Source organism: Mauremys mutica, chromosome 4 (genome assembly GCF_020497125.1).
Source record: "Mauremys mutica isolate MM-2020 ecotype Southern chromosome 4, ASM2049712v1, whole genome shotgun sequence".
In the NCBI taxonomy this organism is placed as follows: Eukaryota; Metazoa; Chordata; order Testudines; family Geoemydidae; genus Mauremys; species Mauremys mutica.
In genome coordinates, this window is record NC_059075.1 from 29132152 (window position 1) to 29159028 (window position 26877).

The 26877-nt window shown below is 40.7% G+C and overlaps 2 protein-coding genes across 11 annotated transcripts in view; one reads left to right on the plus strand and one right to left on the minus strand.

The window, feature by feature from the left end:
- Positions 1 to 6628, plus strand: part of PRIMA1 (proline rich membrane anchor 1) — an 84906-nt gene extending 78278 nt beyond the window's left edge. For both annotated transcript variants that reach the window (XM_045014786.1, XM_045014787.1), the window contains one exon: positions 2098 to 6628. In XM_045014786.1, coding sequence (XP_044870721.1) covers positions 2098 to 2194 — 97 coding nt within the window. In that variant the 3' untranslated portion in view covers positions 2195 to 6628. The remainder of the gene's footprint in view (positions 1 to 2097) is intronic.
- FAM181A (family with sequence similarity 181 member A) overlaps positions 1 to 26877 on the minus strand; it is a 227070-nt gene that overhangs the window by 189162 nt on the left and 11031 nt on the right. Inside the window, exons 1-3 of one of the 9 annotated variants that reach the window (XR_006579002.1) lie at positions 26079 to 26204; positions 7729 to 7796; positions 2047 to 2104 (exon numbers count right to left, since the gene is read on the minus strand). The exons of 4 other annotated variants lie outside the window; for them this stretch is intronic. The gene's annotated coding sequence lies outside the window, so the exon portion shown is untranslated. Of the gene's footprint in view, positions 1 to 2046; positions 2105 to 3063; positions 3148 to 7728; positions 7797 to 26078; positions 26205 to 26877 lie in introns of those variants that run through there. 4 more of the 9 variants (XR_006579001.1, XR_006579003.1, XR_006578997.1 and 1 more) reach the window with 4 other exon arrangements.

The window sequence follows — 26877 nt, forward strand, 5'->3', positions numbered from 1 at the left end:
CCAATGAAAGTTTTAAGATGGATAGGCCAGCTCTATATAGGCTTCACGCTTAAAAAAAGAAAATAGGGAAGAGCAGGGACAGTGAACATGAGATGATAGTGAAGGAGAACAGAAAGCAAAAAGGGAGGAAAAGAGAAATAGGGAGATGATGAAAAGGAGGAAAGAGAATGGAGAGCCAAAAGAGTCTGAAAAAGAGAGCTTCAAAAAAGGAAGTAATGCAGAGAAAAAGAGAAACTAGAGAGAAAACTAGAAGAAAAAGGCCCATGTAGAAGTGAAGAAAGATGCAGAAGGCATAAAAAGAGAATTCAATCAGAGAAAAGTAGAAAGGTGTTGGACATAAAAAGATGAAAGAAAAAGATGGGGAATAGATAAGATAGAAAGATGGTCAAAATTCCCCCATTTTTTCCAACAACTATAGGGCTGAATTTCAGATTTTGACATTTTTAAAAAATTGAATATTGAAAAAATTAGGATTTAAAAATAATTCACAAAATTGTTCCTCTGTTTCTAATAAGAAGGAGAGAGAGAGCGAGAGCGAAAAGGCCTGGAACCATTCGGTTCTTCATTCTTCTTCTCAGAGAGATGGCAGATGGGTTGGGTGCTTTTTAATACAACTAAATATAGGTATAGAACCAGAGCAAATGTGTTTCAATTACAGACAAGTGTGCACATAATCACCAAAAAAGAACTCAAAGCTTTGTAATTTTCCCTTCCAATACTATTGACTCTAACAGCTGGAACCACAATTAATATTAACAAGCCTTGACTCAGCAGCTAGGCAATGCAAAAAGGTGCTGTGTACATTATTACTGGAACAAATTTGTTGTCTTGTAATCAGCCATCATAAACCCTTCAACTAACTTTTTTTTCTTCATTGAAACTGTACTGTATTGAATTGTCTTGGTATTAATAGTTTATTTCTGGTGCTTTACCTTGCAAAACCATCTCAAAACAATACCAGATACTTTAATGGTATATTATGTTTGCTCCTCTAGTCTTCTTGGCCATACAAAACAAGTAGAAGTGCCTTAAGCTAAAGGCCAACATCTTTATGAAAACCACTAGTGCTTTTGCCCTTGCCATATGATGTACCTTTTACATTCACGTTTACATGAAGGGTATACCACTTTGGAGGAGAGGATTCATGGGGGAGATAGGATGCATCACAGATGGTTATCCTACATTATGGGAAATGTTCAGATATGAAACTTGTACTTAAGTCTATCTCTGCAGGGACCCTTTGAAATACAGAACAGCCATGTGTTTCCTCAGTACTTGTTTCAGTTATTGGTAGAGATTTCTACCCCTGCAGCACATTTCTGGAAGCGCGCCACTACCAGAGCTTAAGGTTGTAGACTGTTACCAACTAATGACACTGGCAAAAAGAGTGTGGTAGGTTCAACTGTTAGCCTGACCGGATGGAATGGCTCACAGGTACGCCCAGCTTTTCACCTTCAAGTCACTGGTTCAAATCTAACCCATTTTGTTACCAACTGAAAACTGTCACATTATGACTGTTCAATGGGTTATGTGAAATTAGTTGAAATTCGGTTCTTCATGGACCTGTTTCTCCATCATCAGAGTTTGCATTACTTGGTCCTTTCAGGAGAGAGGCCAAGGACTGAACAAGCATGGAGACAGAGCTACTTTCTCAACCCATGATGCGCTCTCTCCAGGACAAATTTGAAGCACTATGGTGGTGGGGATGTGAGAAAACTTGCAATGCCCCTACTCAGGATGTACTGCTTGCTAGCTAAATCATGAATTCTTTTTCCAAAGTCTGTCTTTCCAGCAAGCAAATTCACTCACATATTTAGATACTGATTGGGACTGAAAAGCCAAAGAGTCTATGATACAACATAAGTAACTGAATCAATATGTTCTAGGGAGAGCAAAAGGTTGGAGGAAGACAATTTCTGATTTGACTTGTATTCAGAAAGTTGTAAAATAAAACATTTTGTCATCTAGAAGACATTCTAATTATTAGCCTAGGACATTTCTGAAATGTCCTTGTTTTCAGTCTATATTCATAATGAAGATGTTTTTGTCCTTTCTTCTTCCCTTCCCCATTTGTCCTTGAACTCGTCATCACCCAAGGAAACCACTGAGAAAAGAAGAAAATGGAACAAGTCGAGCTGAATATGCAATGACGTCCTCCCAGAACAACAAAACAGTTGATAATGCAGTGGTATAATCCCCGGGACCCCCTCAAGACATGGGAGGTGTTAAACTTTAAAAGCACACATACAAAGTATGCAAGGTGGGTGAAATAAGGAAATGAAAGGAGCTCTGTGGCCATGGACTTCATTTCAGGAATAGTGCACGTATCAGTTATTCAGAGAAGAAAAGCAGACTACTCTTCAGCCTTGCTGATTGTCAAAGGGAAGATAAACTTGCCAATCCAGGCTACCAAGAAAAAAGACCTCACAAAGGCATAATCACTGCATGCTACATCTGTTGAAAGCAACATCATGATGCCTCCAGCTTCCCCACCCCCTCTTTATTTTTGATTGTCCACAAAGAGCTGCTTAAATAGGGTCCTTTGATGTGAAGGTGATAGTTCAGAGTTGCAGCAACTTACTATAAATGGGTCTGAGATTCAGAGGGTGGAAGTCTTCACCTGCATGCTTCTCTAGCTTGTGCAGTGTTTTCTTTTACAAGCTAGAAACTTCATAGTCTTAATTAACTATTATGTTATTAGAAGGAAAAGGGTTTCCGTTAATCCAACAAGCAACCAAAAATTGCATAAATTTGAGAGTTAACCCAGGAAATACAGCTGCAGTCTGGTGACTATGCAATTTCCATGGCTGAAGACTTTTCAAACAAAAGAAGTCAAAGTATGATCATTGGCAATTAGCATAGTTTATTAAAGATAAGATAATATTAAAAGGTGCTTTGAACACTGTTACTTCATAATCAACCTCTATTTCCCCCTGCATATCCTTTATTTCCTAGCTTTAAACAAGTTCTAGATTTCTCCTCTGCGTGACGTTCTGCACATTTACTGTATTTGCACCATACAGATCCATCAGAGAATCCCTCTAGAAAGGATTTTGTTTACAGTTTGGAGTGAATATTTGGGCTTGACCATGTTGAAAGGAGTGGCAGACTGGAAACTGAAGTCCTCCTTATCTATCCACTGATCAGCTGCTGGGGCAGAAAACAAGTGTCATTTCCTGAAGGTTTCTCATTTCCTGAGCTGGCCCACCAAGGACTTTGTAGGCCTGACTTAGAGGACTATTTACTAGTGACTAGTAAATCGGTGTGCCCGTGTTAGCTCAGTCCTCTGCATTTCCTGAGCAGGGACTGCCAGTTGTGCCAAATTCTATGTGATAGTTTTGTGTTGTACCTTTTCGTGACATGGATTGCAGATTATTAAAAGTGAAGCTGAATCCACCAGACTCATTTCACTTAGGATCTCAGGTTAGACTTAATCAGTAATCCCCTAGGGTAAAGGCCAGTGTTTAGTCTATAGTATTGCCCACCCCACCCTTCTGACATAGGATGTTTGGAAATTATATTTTTGTCATTCAGTCTGTATGTCTCCCTTTATCAAAAGAAAGTTATACCACACGCTGGCTTCTCATCTTGCTATCAAGCTTCAATAATACTTTGTCTCTGTGTCTTTGAAAAAACTCAAACAAGCCATTGCAGTGTCATTAACTAAAGTAACTGCATGTTGGCATTAAGCATGTCAGTACAGCAACATGTTGATATTTTCAGTTTTAAATAAGGACGGGCCTGAGTTGCAAAACTTGGATCTGAATTTCGAACACTCCATTGTTTGAGGCTTTTCCATGTCTCATGGTTTAGTCTTTGGCCAGTTATATAGATATGGGGAAGCTGTGAAATTTGGATTCTGAAGCCCTTCCCCAGTAAAGTTCCAGGGTACTCAGGTCAAGAGTTTTGGTTCAGACACATCTCTAGTTTTCTATTACCTAATGAATGGATAGGGTATATGTATCCTTTCACTGACAAAACAAAATGCTGCTATATACTGTTGTTGAGGAATCTATGGAGTTATGTGATTGTTTTTTCAGCCTGTCATCCCTATATAGCAATTTAGGTACATGAATATTATTTTTTAAATGACAAGTCTTTCTTGAGGTGGAGTGAATGCAAATGCAACATGTGAAAAGAAATAAGTAACCCTTCACCTCAAGAACATGATCATATATTTCCCTGCTGTATTTATATTGTATGCTTGCACAAAATACACCGGTATGTTTTTAGGTGGAATTAACAATAATAGAATTTACAAGTTGAATCCACTGTCCCCAATATTCATTGCCTAAGGCAATTACCCCCTAAGTACTATAATAAAAACATGTTACTGTCTTTCCAGGGTTTCTCAATCCATAAGATTATTTTGGTGTAGTTATGTTTTGTCTTTTTTATTTTTTTGTATAACTGTGCCATAGTTTGAGACTGGTTGCATGCATAGCTGAGAGTATATAGTACGATCATGGTCCAGACTCCCAGTTAGCACCTTATCTTAATGTGCGCTGATTTTCTTTATTTCCTAGTAAAGCTTTAAAGACATGCTCTGTAAGGGCAAGATTACAAAGGGGTTTGCAGATCACTACATCTATTAAAATGTATGTTTTTGCAAAAAATCTAAGCACAGACCATACGGGCTTAATCCTAATCTCATTGATTTCAATGGAAAGAGAATCTGACCCATGACCTAAAATATAATCAAAATTTAACCCAGGCTCCCTAAACTATTTACAGTGGAATGTGTGACCTAAACAGTGAACACAAAATGGGGAGGCAGCATGTTTCAATGGAAAGAGCACTGGACAGGGACTCTGGAGACCTGGGTTTTATTGTCAGTTGTGCCATGGACCTGCTGTGTAATTTTTGGCAAGTCACTTTGCCTCTCTGTGCCTCAGTTTCCCCAGGGGAATAATGATACTTGCCTTCCTTACGACAGTGGCTTGAGATACAATGACAAGCACTATATAGGAGCTAAGTAGGAGCCAGATTTGTGGACAGTTTCTATAAGCATACTAAGGCACATGAATTGTAAATTGTTGTTCACCATAATATTGATCCCTTATTGCTGAATGCTTTTTAAATGCATTGAAGTGCACAAACAAATCTAAAATTTGTTCATTGTTCACTTGCCAAGTTAGGACAGCACCAGTTAAAATAAGCAATTTCTCCTCTCTGCTTTACCAAAGAGACTTTACTCTGAACATTCACAGATCATGATTTTGGAATAGGTAGAAAATTCTGCAGGGATAATTCTGCTTTTAGAATCCTGACTTCCCCACATGCAGTTGAATACATTGCCTCAAAATTTAAGGGGATCTTGAGAGGGGCACTGGGAGAAATATACTGGAAGTGGATTCCAATCTTCGGAAAAGAGAGGCCAGTGAGGTAATGCCTTGGGGGACGACTTCTGAAGCTTTCTGATGAGTTCAGGGTTTTCTTTAAGACTGCAAAGCTTCAATAAAAGGGGCTTGTGTGCTCCCTTATTACACATTTAATTAAATATAAAAGGAATAGAGCGGTCTTGAGAGATAAGTGTTGCACTATAACAGTGACCGTGTAGAGCAGGAATTGGTGATTCAAAATAGAAATTCACAGGATTTAAAGTGTATTTTTAGCCTCTAAAATGATAAAGTATTGAAAGGCCCTGTATAGCTAGATACACCAGATGAGGATCTGGCTCCTGATGTGAAGTCAGGGTGATTTACACTAGCTGAGGATCTGGCTCAGAGAGTTATGAGTTTCTAGATTTGCATTCCTCTGTTACCAAGACAAGACTTTACTTCGTGACTATAGCTTTAACCCCCTAATCACGGTCAGACTTGCACATAAACTACCTGAATATTTTATGCCTGAGACAATGGATTAACTTATTTTTCTTTTTAAATCTAATTTTAAATAAATATTTGCAATTAGAGGACTCATAGCTGAGACCAGCTCTAAAGGGCCTGATCCTGCAAGTGCTGAGCACCCAACCCTCATTGACATCAAGAGAGTTGAAGGTGCTTAGGCCCTTGCTAATTCAGACACAACAAACACGAGTAGCATAGAGCCCAGACCCTGCTTAGAAGCTGCAAAAACAGACTACAAAGGACAGACAGTTCTACTAGGTTTAAGGTATAGATTATACATGTACAGACCTGATTCTCCACAGCCTTGCACTGTGTGTTGTCATTTACACTCTGCAACGTGGGTAGAAACCTATTGTTCTGAGTTGGTGGCATTTTCCACTCACTTTGTAGAGGTATAAATTACTATACATAGTGTAAAGCAATGGAAAAAATCAGACCTATTATAAATATATATATTTACAATACTCCCTGCATCTGTACAAACAAAAATATGATTTTATACTGCAAAGATGTGTTAAAATTAATGCATGAATGTAAATATTCTGAGATCTGCCTTCTTGACTGTGTACCACATGTACAGACGAAAACAAATATTGTTTATGGGAAATCTGTATCAGTGGTAAATGACTAAAGAGAAAAAAAAATCCGAATTAATGTTGTCATGTTTCTCAAACAAGCCATTAATGTATATTTAGAATTTAAGGATATTGCTCAATAAGTATGTTCTGTACCAAAAACTGTGTTGCATATACAGATTGTGCAGTACCCTATTTAAAAAGGCACCATAATTAATTTTTATTTTAAATAAAAATGTACTTATAAAAGTTTCCTGTGTCTTGTCATTTGAGTAGCTGAGAATCTATATGCATCAAAGGGAAACAGAAAAACAGAATGAAATAAGTACATTTTTAAGGGCTTTTCTAATGTCACCTGTATTAACTACAATTGTTTCAAAATAGAGTGCCTTCTGATTTCAAAACAAATTGTGGCTATGGTCCACATCGTGTATTTAGTGGAGTTCCAGTTACATCCTCTTCACCAGTGCTTCCTAGTCATGGATACATGCACTGCATCAGCCAAAAATCTATTTGTAGTCCCGATACCAGATGCTTAGCACTGAAATTGCCCTCCCTTGCCTTAATGATGAACCCATAGTCCGACTTCTGTGCTGGACCTCACCTTTCAACCCTACACACTCTAATCCGCAACAGATCTTAGACTAGGAGGCTGCAGGATGCATACGAATGGGAACCAGGAACTCGTTACGTTTTTGGTTTCAGGGAAAAGTAGTGAAGTAGTAACTTTTGGGAGAGCCAAGCAATGAAACTAGTAAAATGTTGCAGCTGCCCAAAAAGGGTTAAAAAAGCACCTGGCATTTTCTATCATATATGGGGGAAAATATGAATAAATTCAACTGAGTTTCTCTAACTTGCCTAATTAAAAAAAAACCAAGGAGTCCTTGTGGCACCTTAGAGACTAACATTTATTTGGGCATAAGCTTTCGTTAGTCTCTAAGGTGCCACAAGGACTCGTTTGTTTGGGGTTTTTTTGCTGATACAGACTAACACGGCTACCACTGAAACTTGCCTAATAAAAATACTGCTTATCTTGAGAGTATGTTCTTTACCCATCACACCATTATCAATTTCTATTTGGATTAGCATAATTTAACATTTTAGCACCCATAACAGTGAAAGGAAAAGTTCTGCCAAGTTTGGGCCAATGCTCCAATGGAACTACATCAACTTACCCCAGCTCAGAACCTGGCCCTTTGTATGGAAGCATAGGACTTATCTTCAAATATATAAAGGTCTTGGTTGATTTTAATGCCCAAGAGAAGATTCTTGTGCAGTACAAAAATGTATAATAGCAGGCTTACTTCATGCTGAATAGCTTTCAATGGCTCTTTGAAGATGATTTCGTACTCCAGTTTAATTAAAGAACTTCCTGAATTGAAAAAAAAATCCAATATGGATGCAAAATTCTTGATTGCAATTTAATGAGTTTAGCAATAAATCATATCATATTATACAGTTGTGACTAAGCACCACTATTTGCACCCTATACTGCAATAATCTTTGTACAAAATATGCCCTGTGAGGTAGCATTTGACAACTAATAACTCACTGATCAATAATATCATGGTGAAATGTATGTAACAACTTTATATGTAAAGTTGTAAATTCCCACTGTATGATGGTGGGGGAAAGAATAGGGAAATAAGTTACAAAATTACTTAAACAAGTTAGGTGACTTCAAGTCACCAGGGCCTGCTGAAATGCATCCTAGAATATTCGAGGAACTGACTGAGGAGATAGCTGAGCCAATAGTGATCATCTTCAAAAACTCATGGAAGACGGGAGATATTCCAGAGGACTTGGAAGGGAGCAAATATGGTGCCAATTTACAAAAAGGGGAATAAGGACAACCCAGAGAATTACAGACCAGTCAGCTTACTTTCAGTATACAGAAAGATAATGAAGCAAATAAGCAATCAATTTGCAAATGCCAAGAAGATAAGGTGATAAATAACAGCATGGATTTGTCGTCAAGAACAAATTGGGTCAAACTAACCAAATAATTGTCTTTGCCAGGGTAACAAGCCTTGTGGATAGGGTGGAAGTGGTAGATGTAATATAGCTCGACTTTAGTAAGTCTTTTGATTCTGCTTTGCATGACCTTCTCATAAACAAACTAGGGAAATACAACTGTCCTAGATATAGCTACTACAAGCTGGGGGCATAACTGGTTGGAAAACTGTTCCAAGAGAGTAGTCATCAGTGGTTTACAGTCAAGCTGGAAGGGCATATCGAGCAGGGTACTGCAAGGATCTGAAATAAATAGGATGACATTCAATAAGGACAAATGCAAAGTACTCCATTTAGGAAGGAACAATCAACTGCACGCAGAGGTGCTGTGTCAAACAGTTAGTTAAGGGTTAAGGTTTTTTTCTACCTGTAAAGGGTTAACAAGCAGTACCTGTGAACACCTGACCAGAGGACCAATCAGGGACAAGATATTTTCAAATCCCTGTGGAGGGAAGTTTTTTCTGTTTTTTTTTTTTTAAAAGAGAGTCTCTTGGGAGTTAAGGGAGTCCAGACATCTTAATCAAGTCCTCCCAGGTTTCTGCAATAAATTCTTCTATTCAAGCTAGTGAGTATTAGCAAGGAACGAGTATTCTTATACTTTTATTTCTGTATTTGCAATTCTGTGTTTTGCTATAGAATTTCTTTAATTCTGTACTGTTATTGCTTTTACTGAGAAAGAAAGGAGGGGGGATTCTCTCCAGAGATTGATAAGTTTAGACCCTGTGTATTGTTCCATCTTGGTATTACAGAGACAGTTACTTTCTTTTTATTCTTTAATAAATCTTTTCTGTTAAGGACTTGGTTGATCTTTCCTTGGGTGAATTCTCAGGGAAAGGGGAGGAGGAAGGCATCCCTCTGTAGTTGAATCCCGGTATCTCTCCTAGGAAAAGGGAGGGGGGAGGAAGCAGGGGGAATGGTTTACTTCTCCTAGGTGTAAGAACTCCATGGATTTGGGGCTCTTGGGATCCCCAAGGATTTTGGGGAAGGACTGTGTCCCAATACACGTACATTATTGGGTGGTGGCAGCTTTTACCAGATCTAAACTAGGATTTTAGTTTAGAGGAGTCCATGCAGCTCTAAGTGGGGGTGAGACCTATGACACGCTGACTTTGAGTTCCCAGGGGGTGCTCGACCCTCACTCCACCCTTTCCCCCTAGCCCTCACCCCCACCCCACCTTCTCCTGCCCCCTTCCCCTGCCTCTTTCTGCCCATGCTCCTCCTCCTCCCCCCCCAGCACCTCCTGCACGCCACTGAACAGCTGATCACGAGCAAATGGGAGACGCTGGGGGAGAAGTTGATCTGCCAGGCTGATGATGAGTGCCTATGGCACACATACAAAATGGGAAATGACTGCCTAGGAAGGAGTACTGCAGAAAGGGAGGGTTATAGTGCATCACAAGCTAAACATGAGTCAACAGTGCAACACTTGCGGGAAAAAAAACAAAAACAAACATCATTGTAGGATGTATTAGCAGGAGTGTTGTAAGCAAGACATAAACAGTTGTTCCACTCTATTCTGCACTGCTTAGGCTTCAACTGGAGCACTGTGTCCACATTTCAGGAAAGCTATGGACAAATTGGAGAAAGTCCAGAGAAGAGAAACAAAAATGACAAAGGTCTAGAAAACATGACCTATTAGGAAAGATGGAAAAAATTGCATTTGCTTACTCAGGAGAAAAGACGACCGAGGGAGACATGAAAACAGTTTTCAAGTACATAAAAGCTTGTTACAAGGAGGGAGAAAAATTGTTCTCCTTAACCTCTGAGGATAGGACAAGAAGCAATGGGCTTAAATTGCAGCAAGGGTGGTTTAGGTTGGACATTAGGAAAAATGTCCTGTTATGGAGATTAGCACTGGAACAAATTGCCTAGGGAAAGTGTGGAACCTCCATCATTGGAGGTTTTTAAGAACAGCTCAGGCCTGGTCTACACTAAGGGGGAGGGGGGGGGTCGAACTAAGGTACGCAAGTTCAGCTACGCGAATAGCGTAGCTGAACTCGAACTACCTTAGTTCGAACTACTTACCCGTCCAGACGCCGCGGGATCGAAGTCCGCGGCTCCCCCGTCGACTCCGCCACCGCTGTTCGCGGTGGTGGAGTTCCGGAGTCGACGGGAGCGCGTTCGGAGTTCGAACTATCGCGTCTAGATTAGATGCGATAGTTCGAACTCCGAGAAGTCGAACTCTATGCGTCGACCCGGCAGGTAAATATAGACCTACCCTTAGACAAACACCTGTCAGGGATGATCTAGTTATTACATAGTATTGCCATGAGTGCTGGGGACTGGACCAGATGACCTCTTGAGGTCCTTTCCAGTCTTACACTTGTATGATTCTATGATGTTATTAGCACATGTTCACAAAAGTTGTTAAACAGGCCTATCCTAAACAAAGGAGTGTGTGTTGAAGTCAATGGGAGTTTTGCCATTTACTTCAATAGGGCCAGGACATCATCCAAAGAGCGTTAAACCACTTAGGGAGGAGGTGAAATCTCAGCCCTCATGACATTAAAGGCAAAATTCCCATTGACTTCAGCGGGGATGAGATTTTGCCCCAGACCTATTAAAAATGGAATACTCTAGGCATAAAAATGCATGAACGGTCTGATTAGGTCTTGCCTCTTTGATCATGCAAGTTTCCTAGCCACCCACCTTTCTGGTTTCTCGTTGCACATCACCTAGACCCATGTACCTCTCTCCAATTCTCTCTCCCTGCCATTTTGCCTTGTGCCCGATCATCCTACAACACTTCCCCCACTTTATCGAGCTGTTCTAGCTTTCTTTAGCTTGCTGTTGCAATCCACTTGATTTCTTCCCCTTCCCAGATTTTTTTAAATTCAAGGGTGATGAAGGGGCTAAAGTTACAATCTGATTTGAGGAAATTGGACAAACTGAAATCAGGAAATGCAGAGAGTTAAGCTTGACTGAAAACAGGAGAAAAAAAGAAGGAAAACAAATTGAGCAACTGACAAGAGCATAAAATAGAAACCCCTTGTTAACTAGTATGTTCATTGCTAGTTTTCTCTAAGACACTGTCCCTGACAGCACACTGTACTCCCAGACTTAGTATCTTACCTGATGCTAACATTTAAATGTGTCAATAATATGGAAAATAATGCTTTTTCTGGTATAAGAACCTGAGGATTGTGAAATGTGAAGCACTCAACTGAAAGCAAATTAGAGGACTGGCACCTCCCCCTCCACTCAGGTGAGAAAGGAAGTGGCCTATATTGTGAAGAAGATACACATCCATGTCAGAAGCCTTTGCAGTCAAGGGGGATAAAGATGTGACTACAGGAGAGCCCCACTGCAGCTTCCAGAGGCAAAGAAAAGATCTGATACATTGCCAGCACCTCCCAGTCTGTGTGGGAAAAAAAATATGGAGATAAGGTTCTCGTAGAGCTGGAAGGGACCCTGAAAGGTCATTGAGTCCAGCCCCCTGCCTTCACTAGCAGGACCAAGTACTGATTTTGCCCCAGATGGCCCCCTCAAGGATTGAACTCAACTCTGGGTTTAGCAGGCCAATGCTCAAACCGAGGAGGAGAAAAAGAAGGAGGAACATTGATGCTGTAGTATTGAAGAGAAGCCCCTGGTATGAACAGGTGGTGATTCTGGAGAACAGTCACTAAAAAGGTAAGCCACAGTTATAGCGAAACTACAAAGATTCATAACTTATGTCAATTTAAAATTCAAAAATTCTTTAGTTTGCCTAGGTTAGTAAAAAAAAATTCAATCCATAATTGTCACTCATTTGATCAATTGCCTAGACTTTTAATGATTTGGTCAAGTGTGCGAGCGAAATGATCATTTAACCAAAGGAGTGAAAATTTCAGTCTTCTAATAAAATTACTAGTAAACTAGAATGAGCCAAATCAATATATAGTATAAATATGCTTAGATTACTGCACAGGAGAATTTGACTCAATACTTGTAACAAAGTATAAACAAAGTTTCTGAGCATAAAACTGAAAGCATTATAAATAAAGGAAATGGCAAGTCAAAACATCTCCAGAAAGACTTGTGGTGTGCCTGTCCCTATCGGTCAGTCACTAGGAACCAAGCTTTCTGTGTGATACCAATAGAGTAACCAGATTACTGGGTTTTAATGTTGTTCAGAGAGAGCGCGCGAGAGAAATAGAGAGCGTTATAATGAATGTTGTTGCAGTGTATTATGTGACTTTGATTCTCTCTGCATAATCATGATCAAGTGCATTTCAGTGGTTTCATTTGGAGACAAGTTCTATTGAGGACCCCAGCATTTTAATGGAAGATGTCCACTACAATTACTTTTTAAACTACAACTTTCTTTGTGTCTGACAGATGCTTTAAAGTGGTCACACTTGGAAAGGACAGAGGACATGATCTTAAAAAAAGAAAAATGGGGTATTAATAAATTGCTGGAATTCTTAGTTTAAATGTTCTTCTGACCACCAAAAATATTTCTCTCATACACACATCTAGTCTTTTATTTAACAAGCATCATATCTGGCATCTTAATATCCTTTCTTTCTATGGCTATTATGCCTTTAATAATTTTTATGGAACAAAAATGGCCATCTAATTTCAAACTAATACAACAGCTGCCCTTAAAGGTGACCCAAATCTAATTAACTGTCAAGACAAATACTTAGGATTTTTTATACTTGTGTGTTACAAACTTTTTATTCTGAGTCATATTTAAAGAGTAACATTCATTCTCAGATTTAGAAACCTCTCCCATCTCCTTAGAAAGCCCCATGTCAAGTTCCTATTCTGAACCTCAGCACAGGTTGAAATAAAGATTAATGATTCTCTTTAGTGTTACAAATCAGACTCATTACATTAGCAAGAATGAGAGCACATCAGTCTGGTTTTGTGACACTGCCCTGCCATCATATGAAAATGAACAAGTCTTTACGTGGAGGCTGAGAACTCTGTGCTGGTACCACACTCAGGCTATGTCTACACCACAAAGTTAAGTCAACCTAATTTATGTTGATGATCATCCACCACTGTAAATTAAACTGTTTTTGCACAGTGGAGAAGCAAATGGCAATCGCTGTGTGGAAGCTGACAACTCCAGACTGCTACCGATCAGTCACCAACCAGTTTGGAATTGGGAACTCCACCATGGGAGTTGCAGTGATGCAAGCGTGCAGGACCATTGATCACCTCGTCCTATGAAGGACTATGACTCTGAGCAATGTACACTCCCACTGTTTTATTGATGAAAGCTGCCTTTTGTCAACATGTCAAGGTTCCTTTCCCACTTTGAACTTTAGGGTACAGATGTGGGGACCTGCATGAACACTTCTAAGCTTAACTACCAGCTTAGATCTGGTTTTGCTGCCACCACTCCCAAATACTAACTCCCTTCCCTGGATAGTCTTGAGAGACTTCTTCACCAAGTTCCTGGTGAACACCGATCCAACACCTTGGATCTTAACACAAGAAGAATTTAACCATCCCCCCTCCTTTCCCCTACCAAATTCCTGGTGAGTCGAGATCCAATCCCCTTGGATCTTAAAGCAAGGGGGGGGGAATCAATCAGGTTCTTAAAAAGAAGGCTTTTAATTAAAGAAATGTAAAAATCATCTCTGTAAAATCAGGATGGAAAATAACTTTACAGGGTAATCAGATTCATAGAGCCCAGAGGAACCCCCTCTAGCCTTAGGTTCAAAGTTACAGCAAACAGAGGTAAATCCTCTTAGCAAAAAGGAACATTTAAAAGTTGAGAAAACAAAGTTAAACCTAACACGCCTTGCCTGGCTGTTATATTTCAAACTTGTAAGTGAGAGACTCATTCAGAAAGATTTGGAGAGCCTGGATTGATGTCCTGTCCCTCTGAGTCCCAAGAGTGAACCACCCCCAAAACAAAGAGCACAAACAAAAGCCTTCCCGCCACCAAGCTTTGAAAGTATCTTGTCCCCTTATTGGTCCTTTGGGTCAGGTGTCAGCCAGGTTACCTGAGCTTCTTAACCCTTTACAGGTAAAAGGATTGTGGTGTCTCTGGCCAGGAGGGATTTTATAGTATCATACACAGGAGGGCTGTTCCCTTGTAGACATGGCCTCAGTCTCAGGAGGGAAGGTGCCGGAGTATTTACTCCTCAGCCTTTTACTATTGACTGATTCATATACCACTTAACTGCAGCAGGAATTTCCCACATGAGGAGCTAAATTATGGCTCATGGGAGCCAAATGGTGTGTAACGGGGGAGAGGGCCAGCAGCACACAAAGATGGGGGAGGGAGGCAGCGTGTGAAAGGTGTGGCACTGGAGGGAAATGCATCTTAGGCCTAGTCTACATTAGAAAAGGTTTGCTGGTATAGCTATGCCAGCAAACCTCCTCCTGTAGACAGCTTCTGACAGCAAAAAATATGCTTTGGCTGTAAAGCTTATACCAGTTCTCTGGCTGAAATAAGCTCTCTCAGCAAAAGGATTTTGTTGGTATAACTGTTTATACTAAGGCTTTTGCCAATATACAAATATTGCATATGTATGTTACCCCGACTGACATTTTTATCATGACAAAATTTTCTAGTGAGAACTCCCTTCAGTGCAGCCAGTGTGCAGGGGGAACAGGGTCATACTCATATCTAGGATTCATTTCCCCCTCCATTAGCAATTTAAAATGGAAACTGAGTCAGACTTTTAGCTTCTACAGCTGTGTATGAATAGTAGTACTAGAATATACCAGTCCTGTTATGACTGACACATGCAACAGCTTCTTTCTGGTCTGTTAGTTTCTTTAACCTACATGCCTTTAGTGGGACTGGATAAGGGGTATTTATGAATGTCTGTATATACAATATATTATCTGTGACCTGTCTAGAGAAAGGAAGGCTAATTGTAAAAAGGAGCTGGCTGGTTTGCTTTCACATTACTTGATAGAAGTATGACGAACTAGGTTTTGTACCTGGTAATAAGACTTTGAATGGAATTGTGGGTGCATTTCCCTTTAAGTGGTAGGAGTTCAGTGTCACTCCCCCCACCCATCCCCAGAAATGCTTTCAGTATTTAAGGTTTCATTTAACACAAATGTAGTCAGAAGCGAATAGAGAGTGAAAAGAAAAGCAGCAGTATGGCACACACACGTCCAAGTGAATGAGCCTGTGAGCTAGAGACAGCCTTTCCCATTTGGGTTTGTAATTTGAGGATAATTCAATTAGACATTTCAAGCAATTTAAACATTCATGCATTGTCCAGTATCAAAGCATGAACTGTTTCAGCAGCAAACTAGACCTGACAGCATTAGCAGGCCAAGTAAAAATCCCAATGTTTAAAATCCCAGAAAAGCCCTTACTTAATCAATGCCTTCTGGGGGGAAAAAAAATGCAAAGGATGGTGTGAAGTGTATATTCCCATTAGTGGGTTCACACCTCATCTGCAGTCATCTGCTTAATAGAATACTTCAAGGGCTTGTATCTTCTCTTCAGAGGAAGATTAAAATACAAATGCACCTGACAGCCCATCTGTTATACCTCTTCTAATGATAGCCGAGAGGCAGGCATTTAAAAAAAACAGAATGGACTTGTAGCAACTCATTAAAGGCCTGATTCTTCTTACTGTTATTGAGTGTTTTACCAAAGCACCTAAGAATTGAGATCAAGGCTCAATTGTGCTGTTCATACACATTGCAGGAGAAAGTCCCTGCCCTGAAGAGCTTACAGTCTAAACAGAAAGAAAAGATGGAGGCGAGGAGGTATCATGCTCATTTTACAGGCAGGAAATTGAGGCACAGAGGTTAAGTGACTTGCTCAAGGTCACTCAGGAAGTCTCTAACAAAGCAAGCATTAAACCCAGAACTCCAAAATCCTAGTCCAGTGCTTGAGCCAAAGAAAACATCCTTCCTTTCTGCAAACCTCAGTCATATTGAGTAGCATTTTAGTGGAATTATTTGTACAGTAGAACCTCAGAGTTATGAACACTGTGGGAATGGAGGTTGTTTGTAACTCTGAAATGTTTGTAACTGAACAAAGCATTATAGTTGTTCTTCAAAAGTTTACAACAGAACATTAATATATACAGCTTTGAAATTTTACTATGCAGAAGAACAATGCTGCTTTTAACCCTCTTAATTTAAATGAAACAAACAGATTCTTTACCTTGGCAAAAAAAAAAAAATGTAAACTACAAAACAAAAGTTACAGTACTGTACTTTAAAATTGTACTTTAAAACCCCCATGCATCCGACGAAATGGGTATTCACCCACGAAAGCTCATGCTCCAAAACGTCTGTTAGTCTATAAGGTGCCACAAGACTCTTTGCTGCTTTTACAGATCCAGACTAACACGGCTACCCCTCTGATACTTTAAAACTGTATTTATTTAGTTTTGGTCTCTGCTGCTGCCTGATTGCGTACTTCTGGTTTCAAATGAGATGTGTGGTTGACTGTTCAGTTTGTAATTCTGAGTTTCTACTGTCTGAATAATTCAACCTAAGAATTGCTGAATTCAAGACTTAAGTTGTTCACAGAAAGCAAAGATGGCAGCAGCTTGCACAATAACTTCTGCACAAAAACACTGAAAGAAGTCAAGCAACACACAACACGTGGTGTTACTGGCAAGATGGACAAGAGAGTTGGTATTTCAGAATAAGCACATCAATTACTGATCATTTGGCATGGTTGATTAAAAAAACTGCATGTAAAACTTCCTTAATGAGTGTGGATGTTTTTGCCTATTCAACTATTAGCAAAGCACCATGCGCAACAAATCAATAACGTGACAGAATTTAAAGCCAGAAGGATCTGAGTCCTTATTTTCTTAAAATATAGCATCGCCTACGACCTCTGAATTTAGCTGAAGAGAAGCTATTTGTCCCCTCCACAATACAGCTGTACTGGGAGCACAAGGTCATGTTAACCTACTGACTGGCTGGCTGCCAGGCAAAGTCCTCTTCTGGTGGACTCAACCTTTCACTGAACAAAGTCATTCATTTTGGCTAAGGTCATTTGGAGACAAGGCTGATAAAAGCATCTTGGATTCTTAAGGCCCAATTCTTGGGTTGGCTATATCCCCTTTGAGTTGTTCCACTGATGCAAAAACAGGCTGCCAACCCAGCAGATCTTGCTAACTGGTAATTTCCCTAGCAGAGAATGTACATGCAGAAACTTTCAAGGATGTACAATACTGGCACCCATTTTTATGCTGGACCAAGTTAAGATGAATGCTCAAGACACTAAACTAAATAAAATTTCATTATAATACCATTTTCAGTTGCTTATTACTTTGCCAAAATTTAAACTGTTCGAGTGTCTGCCTCAGGCTGCTAAAATGAAGCAGCCATTTGTAAGAATGAGACTGGGGAAAAATACATTGTTTTGCCCATGTTAAAATAATTCTTACAACCATTTTATTTAAAATTCTGTAAAATTTCATGCTTTAGAGAAGGGACTTGAAATTTGGCAGGAGGTCAGCGGGGTGTCAGGGATGTCATTTGCTGCCCTGTGGAAAAAAAATATCCAAATCCGGCTATGTTGTAAACCTCAAAGAAGTTGCAGTTTGCACATCATAAAGAGACACTTGTAGGAATTTGGCAGCAAAAGTTCTCTGAAGATTCCATCTGAAATGAGCATGCTCCATCCCCTCACCTCCTGAGACCAGACTGCCCATGCACCGCCTATCTAATGATCTCAAAGTGTTTTGCCAACCAGGGCCGGCTCCAGGCCCAGCACGGCAAGCCACTGGGGGCTAGGACAGCAGGCAGGGTCCGCTGGTCCCACGGCTTTGTGCTTGGGGCGGCAAAATGCCTAGAGCCACCCTGTTGCCAACAAGTGAAATATTACACAACTGGTGTTATGGGTACAAAAGTAACCCAAATTTTTAGATGGATAAGATTAAAGGCACTGAGGTTAGTGGCTTGTCCAAATTCAAATGCACGTGGATATACAAACACAACCCAGGAACTGCAACCACAGCACCATTTATCTCAGTAACATTTGTGTCTTTCACTGACTAAAACAATGAGTGTAATGAAGTGTTGTTTACCTACTCCCTTTTAATGTATTACCACAGCAATAGTGACTGATGCTAAAAAATTTAGTGCTGCTGTCTTCCCTGTTGGTAAATTTTTGGGTGCACAGGCTATGATAAAAGGCAGTGAATATTTAAAAAAAACCACAAAAAAAGAAAACTTTATCTTCCCTGTCCCCTAATCTTGACACAAGGAAATGCCAGCAGTGGTCCAGTGTGCACAGCAGCTACTCATTAACTACCCACTGCTCTGGGTTTTTATGAGCAACTGCTCTGACCAGCAGACCCCTTAACTCAATGCATCAATGGGCTTAAAATAAAGGAATTTTAAAAATTAAGCAGTATATGGCCTAACAAATGCTATTAATCGTACATGTACTAGCATTTCTCTCATCTTGATGCAGTGGCCAGTTTTTGCCATCTGCTCCAGATGTGTGCAAGAATGGACTGGACTCAAAACACTCCTCCCTCGCCTTGCCCCTCTGTGCAGCAGCTATATATAATTACAATCCCGGTCTCTGATATTTAAGCATAATCTTAGGCAGAGTACTATGTATATTACACATACACAGCAGAAATTCTACACTCCCTTGTAGACCTACACAGATTCTGAGGAGTGGGAGGCAAGTATTTCTAAAATTCTGCAACGTACAAGATATAATTTATATTATCTCAAATCTGTCAAAGCAAATCCCTTCCCATGCCCCTGATCACTATAGCAGAATCTTTCCTCATTCGGTTCTACTTTAAAAGTCGCTGTGTTAACACAGCCTCTTAGGGCTCCGTATTTGCCTGTTACTGACTCCATAACAAATGTGTTCAGTTTACAAGATTTCCCTCCGCCTCATAAGTGCCAGACCCGCAAACCCAATCTGAACTCTGATAGAGAGAATTGCCCCAGTTGTGCAAAATTGAAGTGAATGAGGTTCTACACTGGTGCAGGAGTCCACCTTTGAGATGCAAATTGCAGGATCAATCCCTCTGTTCTTTTCTTCTCACACATCAGCTGTAATACAGCTTCTGGGGATCAAAGTAGGCCCTCAGTTACACTTGTGCAACCCCAATGTTTTGAGATTATGGCTTCTGTGACCTCTACGCATTCAATGGGTTTATCCAGGTAGAACTGATTGGAATTTAGTAAACATTTCCATAGCTGATGCATGAGAAGGGACAGAATTAATATAGCTCTCATATAAGGAAGTGTGTGGGCTCTGCTGGACTAAAAGCAGTAGGAAACAGTATAGGTTTATTTTATTGACTTTAGTGACTATGAATTCACTAAACATATTGGTGGAGTAAAATAGTGCCATTTTACAGTGTCACCTTTCAAAGTAGAGCCATACTTTTAAAACTTTAATTCACCACCAAAATCCTTCAATTATGTACTGCAGAAACAGTAAACACATCCACCACACATTTGGGGTGATATTTGACTTCCAACATTTGCTTTGAAAAATAGTTTTAATTTATGATAATGTCTTGTGACATAATCCCATTTATTTGTATGACAGTACACCTGGATGCTCTAACCAAGATCAGGGCCCCACTGTGCTAGGCATGCCACACGACAGTTCCTGCCCCACAGAGCTTAATGTTTAAGTAGACAAGGGGTGAGAGACTGGAAGCACTAATATGCCTCTTTTGCAGATGGGGTACTTAGGTACAGTATGGAGAAAGGAATGGTTTTCAGAATGTGTTTTTCTGCTATAACGAAAGCAGAATAACTGTGCTGAAAGAACGCATGCATGCCACTTTGCTTATGCCAGCTTAATATGCTTACCTTGTGAATCACTGCATCTAGCCAGCTTTGCATTTTATTTTTTTTTTAAATGAACACAGGATTCTGGGCAGATAGCTCATGGCACCGTGTTCTACCATTCTATGCATGCTGGAATTTTTGGAGGTTCATTGTGTGATGCCTATCAGAACCTACTGGAATTCTGGGACTTGGGCGTTTTAGGTTGATCCCATGATTCCTATCCTTGTATCCCATAATTCAGCTGGTTTTCACAAGTCCAGTGCTCTTAGCCAGCATAGTTTGGTGCCACAATCCTGATAGCCATCAATATGAACAGGATGCGCCACATGGATTGGTAGTCATGCAGCTGGTTGACTTTGGATGGGTTAGGAGACAGGCACAGCAATGCCACACTGATACAGGGAGAGGAGAAGGAGGAGGAAATCAAGCAGTCACTTCTACAGGATGTTTTCCTGGAGTCGCTTCACTGAGTGAAATGCTTCTGGGATTGGCCAGCTAGCACCAACTGGGGGGACAGGATAGTGAGGCAGATTGGGGATGATTAGCAGTGGCAACAGAATGTCAGGAGGCAGGAGGCACCATTCCTTGAGTTCTGTGCAGAGCTCACCCTGGAACTGCGGTGGTGGAACAACATGAGAGTTCCCCTTGCCATCTGGAAGTTCAGCACCCCCAGTGGCATTCTGATGTTGCTAGATCATCTGACAAGGCTGCTGTCATGGACATCTGCATTGTTATTAAGAGATTGTTGCTGGGCCAAGTTATAAAGTAGATAATTTAGGGATTTGCATAGTTGGGGTTCCCTGATTGTAGACGCCATTGATGAGATCCATGTGATTATTCTTTGCCCCAATACCAGGCAGAAAGTAGTATTTCTCCATCATGCTGCAAAACGTGGTTGATCACCTTAGAAGGTTCACCAATATTAATGTGACTGATCCAGGTGTGAAGCAATGCAGTGTGGGGAAAGCAGTGGATGACTGCTAGAAGAAAAATAGTTAATCCAAAATACAGATGCAACCACACAAATCTTATTACCCTGCCCCCCCCAAAAAACCACCCTCATTCCTGAACAGGATTATTACACTTCAAAAGCAGATTAATGTAGGATAGGATGCCAGATAATTCAAAAATAGAACTTGTATGTTTAGACACAAGGCAATTCATCTTAAAAAACCTCAACTGGGGAGGGGGGCGGAAGCTTTCCCATGTAGACAAGGTCTTTATGATTTGTTCAAGATCATACAAGTAGTTTACACCTGAGCTGGGAGTTGAATCCAGAATTCTAGTCCAGTTCTTGATCCACAAGACCATCCTTCCTGTCTGTTAAACTGAGTACTTATAAATGAACATAGAAATATAAATATCATAAACAGACTTCTAAATCTGTAGAGTGAAAATCCATTTTATTTTTGAGTGATCAAGTTTCCTACAACTGTAGGACTCCTCTTTCCAATTTTTTTTGGAGCAGTTTGTCACATCATTCAGAATACTTTGAACCTATCTGCCTCAAAAGCAACCTACTGTATCCTCTGTTCAAGCTGACTGGCCACATGCCATAGACAAGAATGACCTGGGATGCCTAAAAAGCAAACTCATCCATTCTGATGGCTGCAATCTGTCTATGTCTTCTGAGTTCAGTATGTGCTCGAGAGATATGCCTTTATCTATGGAAACTGAGCAGATGAAAGACACTTGAAAGTACAGTGGTATTCAGCTACATTTTCTGGTGGGCTGGCTAAAGCAAATGTCCAAATCTTGGTTGGCCACAGGGCACTTTCTGGGGCCAAAGGGATCTTCAGGTGTTTGCTTTCTAATGAAAGCATATCAGTTACTGATCATTGTATATGTTGCATAAGCATCTGATTAAGCACCTGATTTAAAAAAAGTTTACCACTGTGGGTTCAAATGTATCAGTCTAGTTCCAATGTGTTTAAATGTACATGAAAAGTTTCTGAATTAAAACACAGGAGAACTGCATTTATCTAAATGGCAAGATATCAGATGCTCTCAGATTACTAGACATTTGGACAGAGGGAAGTGATATTTTTAGCTGCAATTTCACACTGAAATTTTGTTCAGTCACTGACCATGCTGACAGACCACCTTGGGGTGTTGAAGTTCTGTACCCAGCTGAAGTGGAAATGTTCAATACTTTCATTCTATGCTCTTCCTTACTGCTGCATCATCTCCAATCTGACATTAAGCCCTCCTCACCACATCATTTTTGTTTGACTTTTTCAAACTTTATTTTGTTTTGCTGAATTTTGTGCCTGAATAAAGAGTTCTCTGCCATTTAATACAAGCTTAATTCTTCCAGATAATTTATTAGACAAGTGGCAGCTAATAGAGAGAAAGTCCTTGGCTGTAATAATATTTACCTCTTGTTACCAGTGAGCAAGGTGGCACTTTTTGCTTTGCACTAGCTTGTTAAAACCTGGCTTCAGTGAAGTGACTGCTACACAAAGGCAGCTCTCCAGAGGCTTCTTTGTCAGCATGTTTGAGCATCATTCTACGTGACTTTCATAAATGCAAATTGGGATTTGCATGTACAAGTCTTGGGCTTGCATGTGTGTGCCAGTGATGTGCCCTTACTGAGACAGCACTGAGGAAAAAAGATCTTTATGGTTTGCAGAGGACTCAGCACCCAGCTCACAAAATAGTCTGTGCTGCAGACTTGGAGGCGCTGATTAAAATTATTATTTTCATCCTGGTCTCCACCACACCTTTCAACTAGGCACACAGCACACTTTGGAGTATAACACAGTGCAACATTTTTACTAATGGTGCTACTTCAGCCAGTCATGCCACAAGGCCCTCCCCATTTGTCCAGCATTTAAGGTAATCCATCTATTACTGGAAAGCAAGTCTTGCCTAGCTATAGCCAGAGTTCCTGTTGCCTCAAACACTGCACTGACTTTCTCAAATATGAGGGGGAAAACCAATAACAGAAAATGTGGAAATGGCAGAAGTGCTAAATGACTATTTTGTTTTGGTTTTTACCGAAAAGGTTAGTAGCGATTAGACATTTAACATAGTGAATGCCAGTGAAAATGAGGTAAGATCAGAGGCTAAAATAGGGAAAAATTAGATTACTTAGGGTATGGCTACTCTTGCAGCTGTACAGCGCTGGGAGTTAAAGCTGTCTTCATACAGCTGTGTAGGGAAAGCGCTGCAGTTTGGCCACACTGACGGCTACCAGCGCACTGTCATGGCCACATTTGCAGCGGTGCTGGGAGTGGTGCATTATGGGCAGCTATCCCAGCGTTCAAGTGGCTGAAACGTGCTTTTCAAAAGAGGGGGGTAGGGTGTGAGAGGGAGCGTGGGGAAGAGAGTGGATTTTTGGAGCTGACACTGTCAGCTCCCTGCCTTACAAGTTCCGACCCCTTCCCCAACCCCTCTCTCATTCACTCAATGCAAATAGCCTTTTGTTTTTTTCTTCACAGACCAGATAAGCAGCTGCTCCGAAACTGACCCCTCCCCCTCCTCCTGCACGCCGGGCTGCTTCTCTCCTCAAGCAAACACTAGCTGTGGACATTCCAAAGGGATCCCCCCTGCCTGCCTCATTCACAGCAAACAGTAGCTGTGTTTGTTTTTTAGCTAAGCGGAGCCGCTCCGAGTTCACAACAAAAACAAACAGAGGCATCACAACAAAACAAAGAGAGTTATCTTTACTTAAAAGCATTATGGGAAGCTTCCGGAGGTCAGTTACAGCGTAGTAAGATTAATCACTGTTTACACTGGCACCCCAGCGCTGCAGCACCAGCGCTGTTTTCTTTATTCCTCTCGTCGAGGTGGAGTACAGGCAACGCTGTAGCCAGGGAGATACGGCGCTGTATGTGCCTTGCCAGTGTGGACGGGGAGTAAGTTACAGCACTGTAAAGCCACCACCAGCGCTGTAACTCTCAAGTGTAGCCAAGGCCTCAGACTAGTTAGATGTCTTCAAGTCACCAGGGCCTGACAAAATACATCCTAGAATACTCAAGGAGCTGACTGAGGAGATATGAGCTATTAGCGATTATCTTTGAAAAGCCATGGAAGACGAGAGATTCCAGAGGATTGGAAAAGGCAAATATAGTGCCAATGTATAAAAAAAGAAAATAAGGACAACCCAAGGAATTATACACCATTTGGTTTAACTTCTGTACCCAGAAAGATAATGGACCAAATAATTAAGCAATCAATTTGCAAACACCTAGAAGATAATAAGGTGGATAAGTAACAGTCAGCATGGATTTGTCAGGAACAAACTGTTAAATATAATAGGTTTCTTTGATAGGATAAGAAGCCTTATGGATGGGTGGGAAAGCAGTGGATGTGGTATATCTTGATTTCAGTAATGCTTCTGACACTGTCTCACATGACCTTTTCATAAACAAACTAGAGAAATACAACCTAGATGGAGCTACTATAAGGTGGGTACTATAAACTGGTTTGAAAACAGTTCCCAGAGAGTAGTCATCAGTGGTTCAGTGTCAAGCTGGAAGGGCATATTGAGTGGGGATCCTGTAGGGATCAATTGTGTCCAGTTCTGGTCAATATCATCAGTGATTTAGATAATGGCGTAGAGAGGACTCTTAAAGTTTGTGTATGATACCAAGCTGGGAAGGGTTGCAAGTGCTTTGGAAGATAGGATTAAAGTTCAAAGAGATCTGAAGCAAATTGGATGAAATTTAATAAAGGACAAATGCAAAGTACTGTACTAAGGAAAGAGCTGTGAAATGACTGTCTGGGAAGGACTATTGAAGACAGGGATCTGGGAGTCATGTGGAGCACAAACTAAAATGAGTCAGTCAACAGCAAAAAAAAAAGCAACCATCATTTGGGGATATATTAGCAGGAGTGTTGTGAGCATGACCTGAGAAGTAATTCTTCCACTCTACTCTGCATTGATTAGGCCTCAACTGGGAGTATTGTGGCACCCAAAACTGGACACATTTCAGGAAAGATGTGAACAAACTGGAGAAAGTCCAGAGAAGAGCAGTCAAAATTAAAGGTGTAGAAAACATGACCCATGAGGGAAGACAAAAAAATTGGGTTTAGTCAGGAGAAGAGAAGACAGAGGGGACATGATAACAGGTTTCAAGTACATAAAAGGTTGTTACAAGGGGGGGGAAGAAGAAAAATTGTTCTCTTCAACCTCTGAGGATAGGACAAGAAGCAATGGGCTTAAATTGCAGCAAGGGCAGTTTAGGTTGGACATTAGGAAAAACTTCCTAATTGTCGTCAGGGTGGTTAAGCACTGGAATAAATTGCTCAGGGAGGTTTTGGAATCTCCATTGTTGGAGATTTAAGAGCAGGTTATACAAATACCATACAACCTGCCTCAGAAAAATCCTCTGCATCTTTTGGCCCAGAACAATCTCAAACCAAGATCTATTGACACAGTGCAGCCAAGAGGATCTGAGCACCAGCATTGCCAGAGGGTGTTGGAGATGGATCAATCATGTGCTTCAGATGGAAACTAATTCCATCACCAGAGTAGCAATAAGATGGACACCTGAAGGCAAGCAAAAATGAGGCCACCTGAAAACATAGTGAAGAGCTGTGGAAGCTGACCTGAAGAGCCTGGGGTACAGCTGGGGAACCATTGAAAGACGTACCAGAAACAGACAGGAGCGGAGGAGCTTCATCACTGCCCTAAATGCCAGAGGAATAATAGGAACATGATGATGATGATGGATAAATACCTGTCAGGGATGGTGAAGATAATATTTGTCCTGCCATGAGTGCAGGGGATTGGACTAGATGACCTCTTGACATCCCTTCCAGTCCTATGATTCTTTTATAAAACCTACTTCCTGCCTGTCTAGCATTAGCAGTATCTGTAACGGACATCTCCCTATACCAGCTTCAGTGGACTTAGCCTTATAGTTAGGGTAACCTCAGGCAGTTAAGTTGTGGCAATTAGTTCAGGACTCACCCCAACACTTACCAGTATCAGAAGGTTTTATTCAAGTGGAATAGCTGATTTGATACACACAGGCACAATAAGTGTTTCAATACCCATTGAACATCTCCCATTTGGTCAAAGTAGCTCTGAGGTTAGAGCCTTCTGCTCTGCCAAACATAGAGAACATCATTGGTATCAAGACATTACAGTGATGGGCATATTATAAACACATAAAATAGAGAAGCCATTACTTTTATCCCATTTCCAAGTCACACATTTCATTGGACAGAAGACATAATGGAGAATTTGGCATCCTACTCCAAAACAGTTTCATTCAGAGCATTAAATATTTACTAATTGATTCTCTCTCTCCAGTGCCCCATTTCTCTTTGCATTTCTTCCTTTCCACCACACCCTCCTTGCTGCTACAATTTGTGTACCAAACATGGTGTGCTCAGCATGTGGCCTATGGGTAGCTGGTGAAGTTGTTATAATACAGCGGGTGAGCAATGCTCCCTTTTACCCCAGATTTCTCAGATGGCTCATCACATGCTGGGATCTTTCATTCCCATGGGGCTTCATTCCTTTAATAATGATGAAAGTAGCTCTAACAATCTGCTCCCTTTTCTACAAATTGAATGAGAACCTCAGTGTAAATTAACATAGTGAATTCCACTCATTTGCACCATCTGAGGCCTTGGTTCATCAAGTTGCTCATCTGGCTCTCAGCTGAGACAGGTTTGGGCTCCGCTACTCTCAGTGGTGGAAGTGTAGAAATGTGTGCTTTTGCACAGCACTATGCCTTCCTTGTAAAGCTTGAGATTGTTCTCCCAGCTCCCAA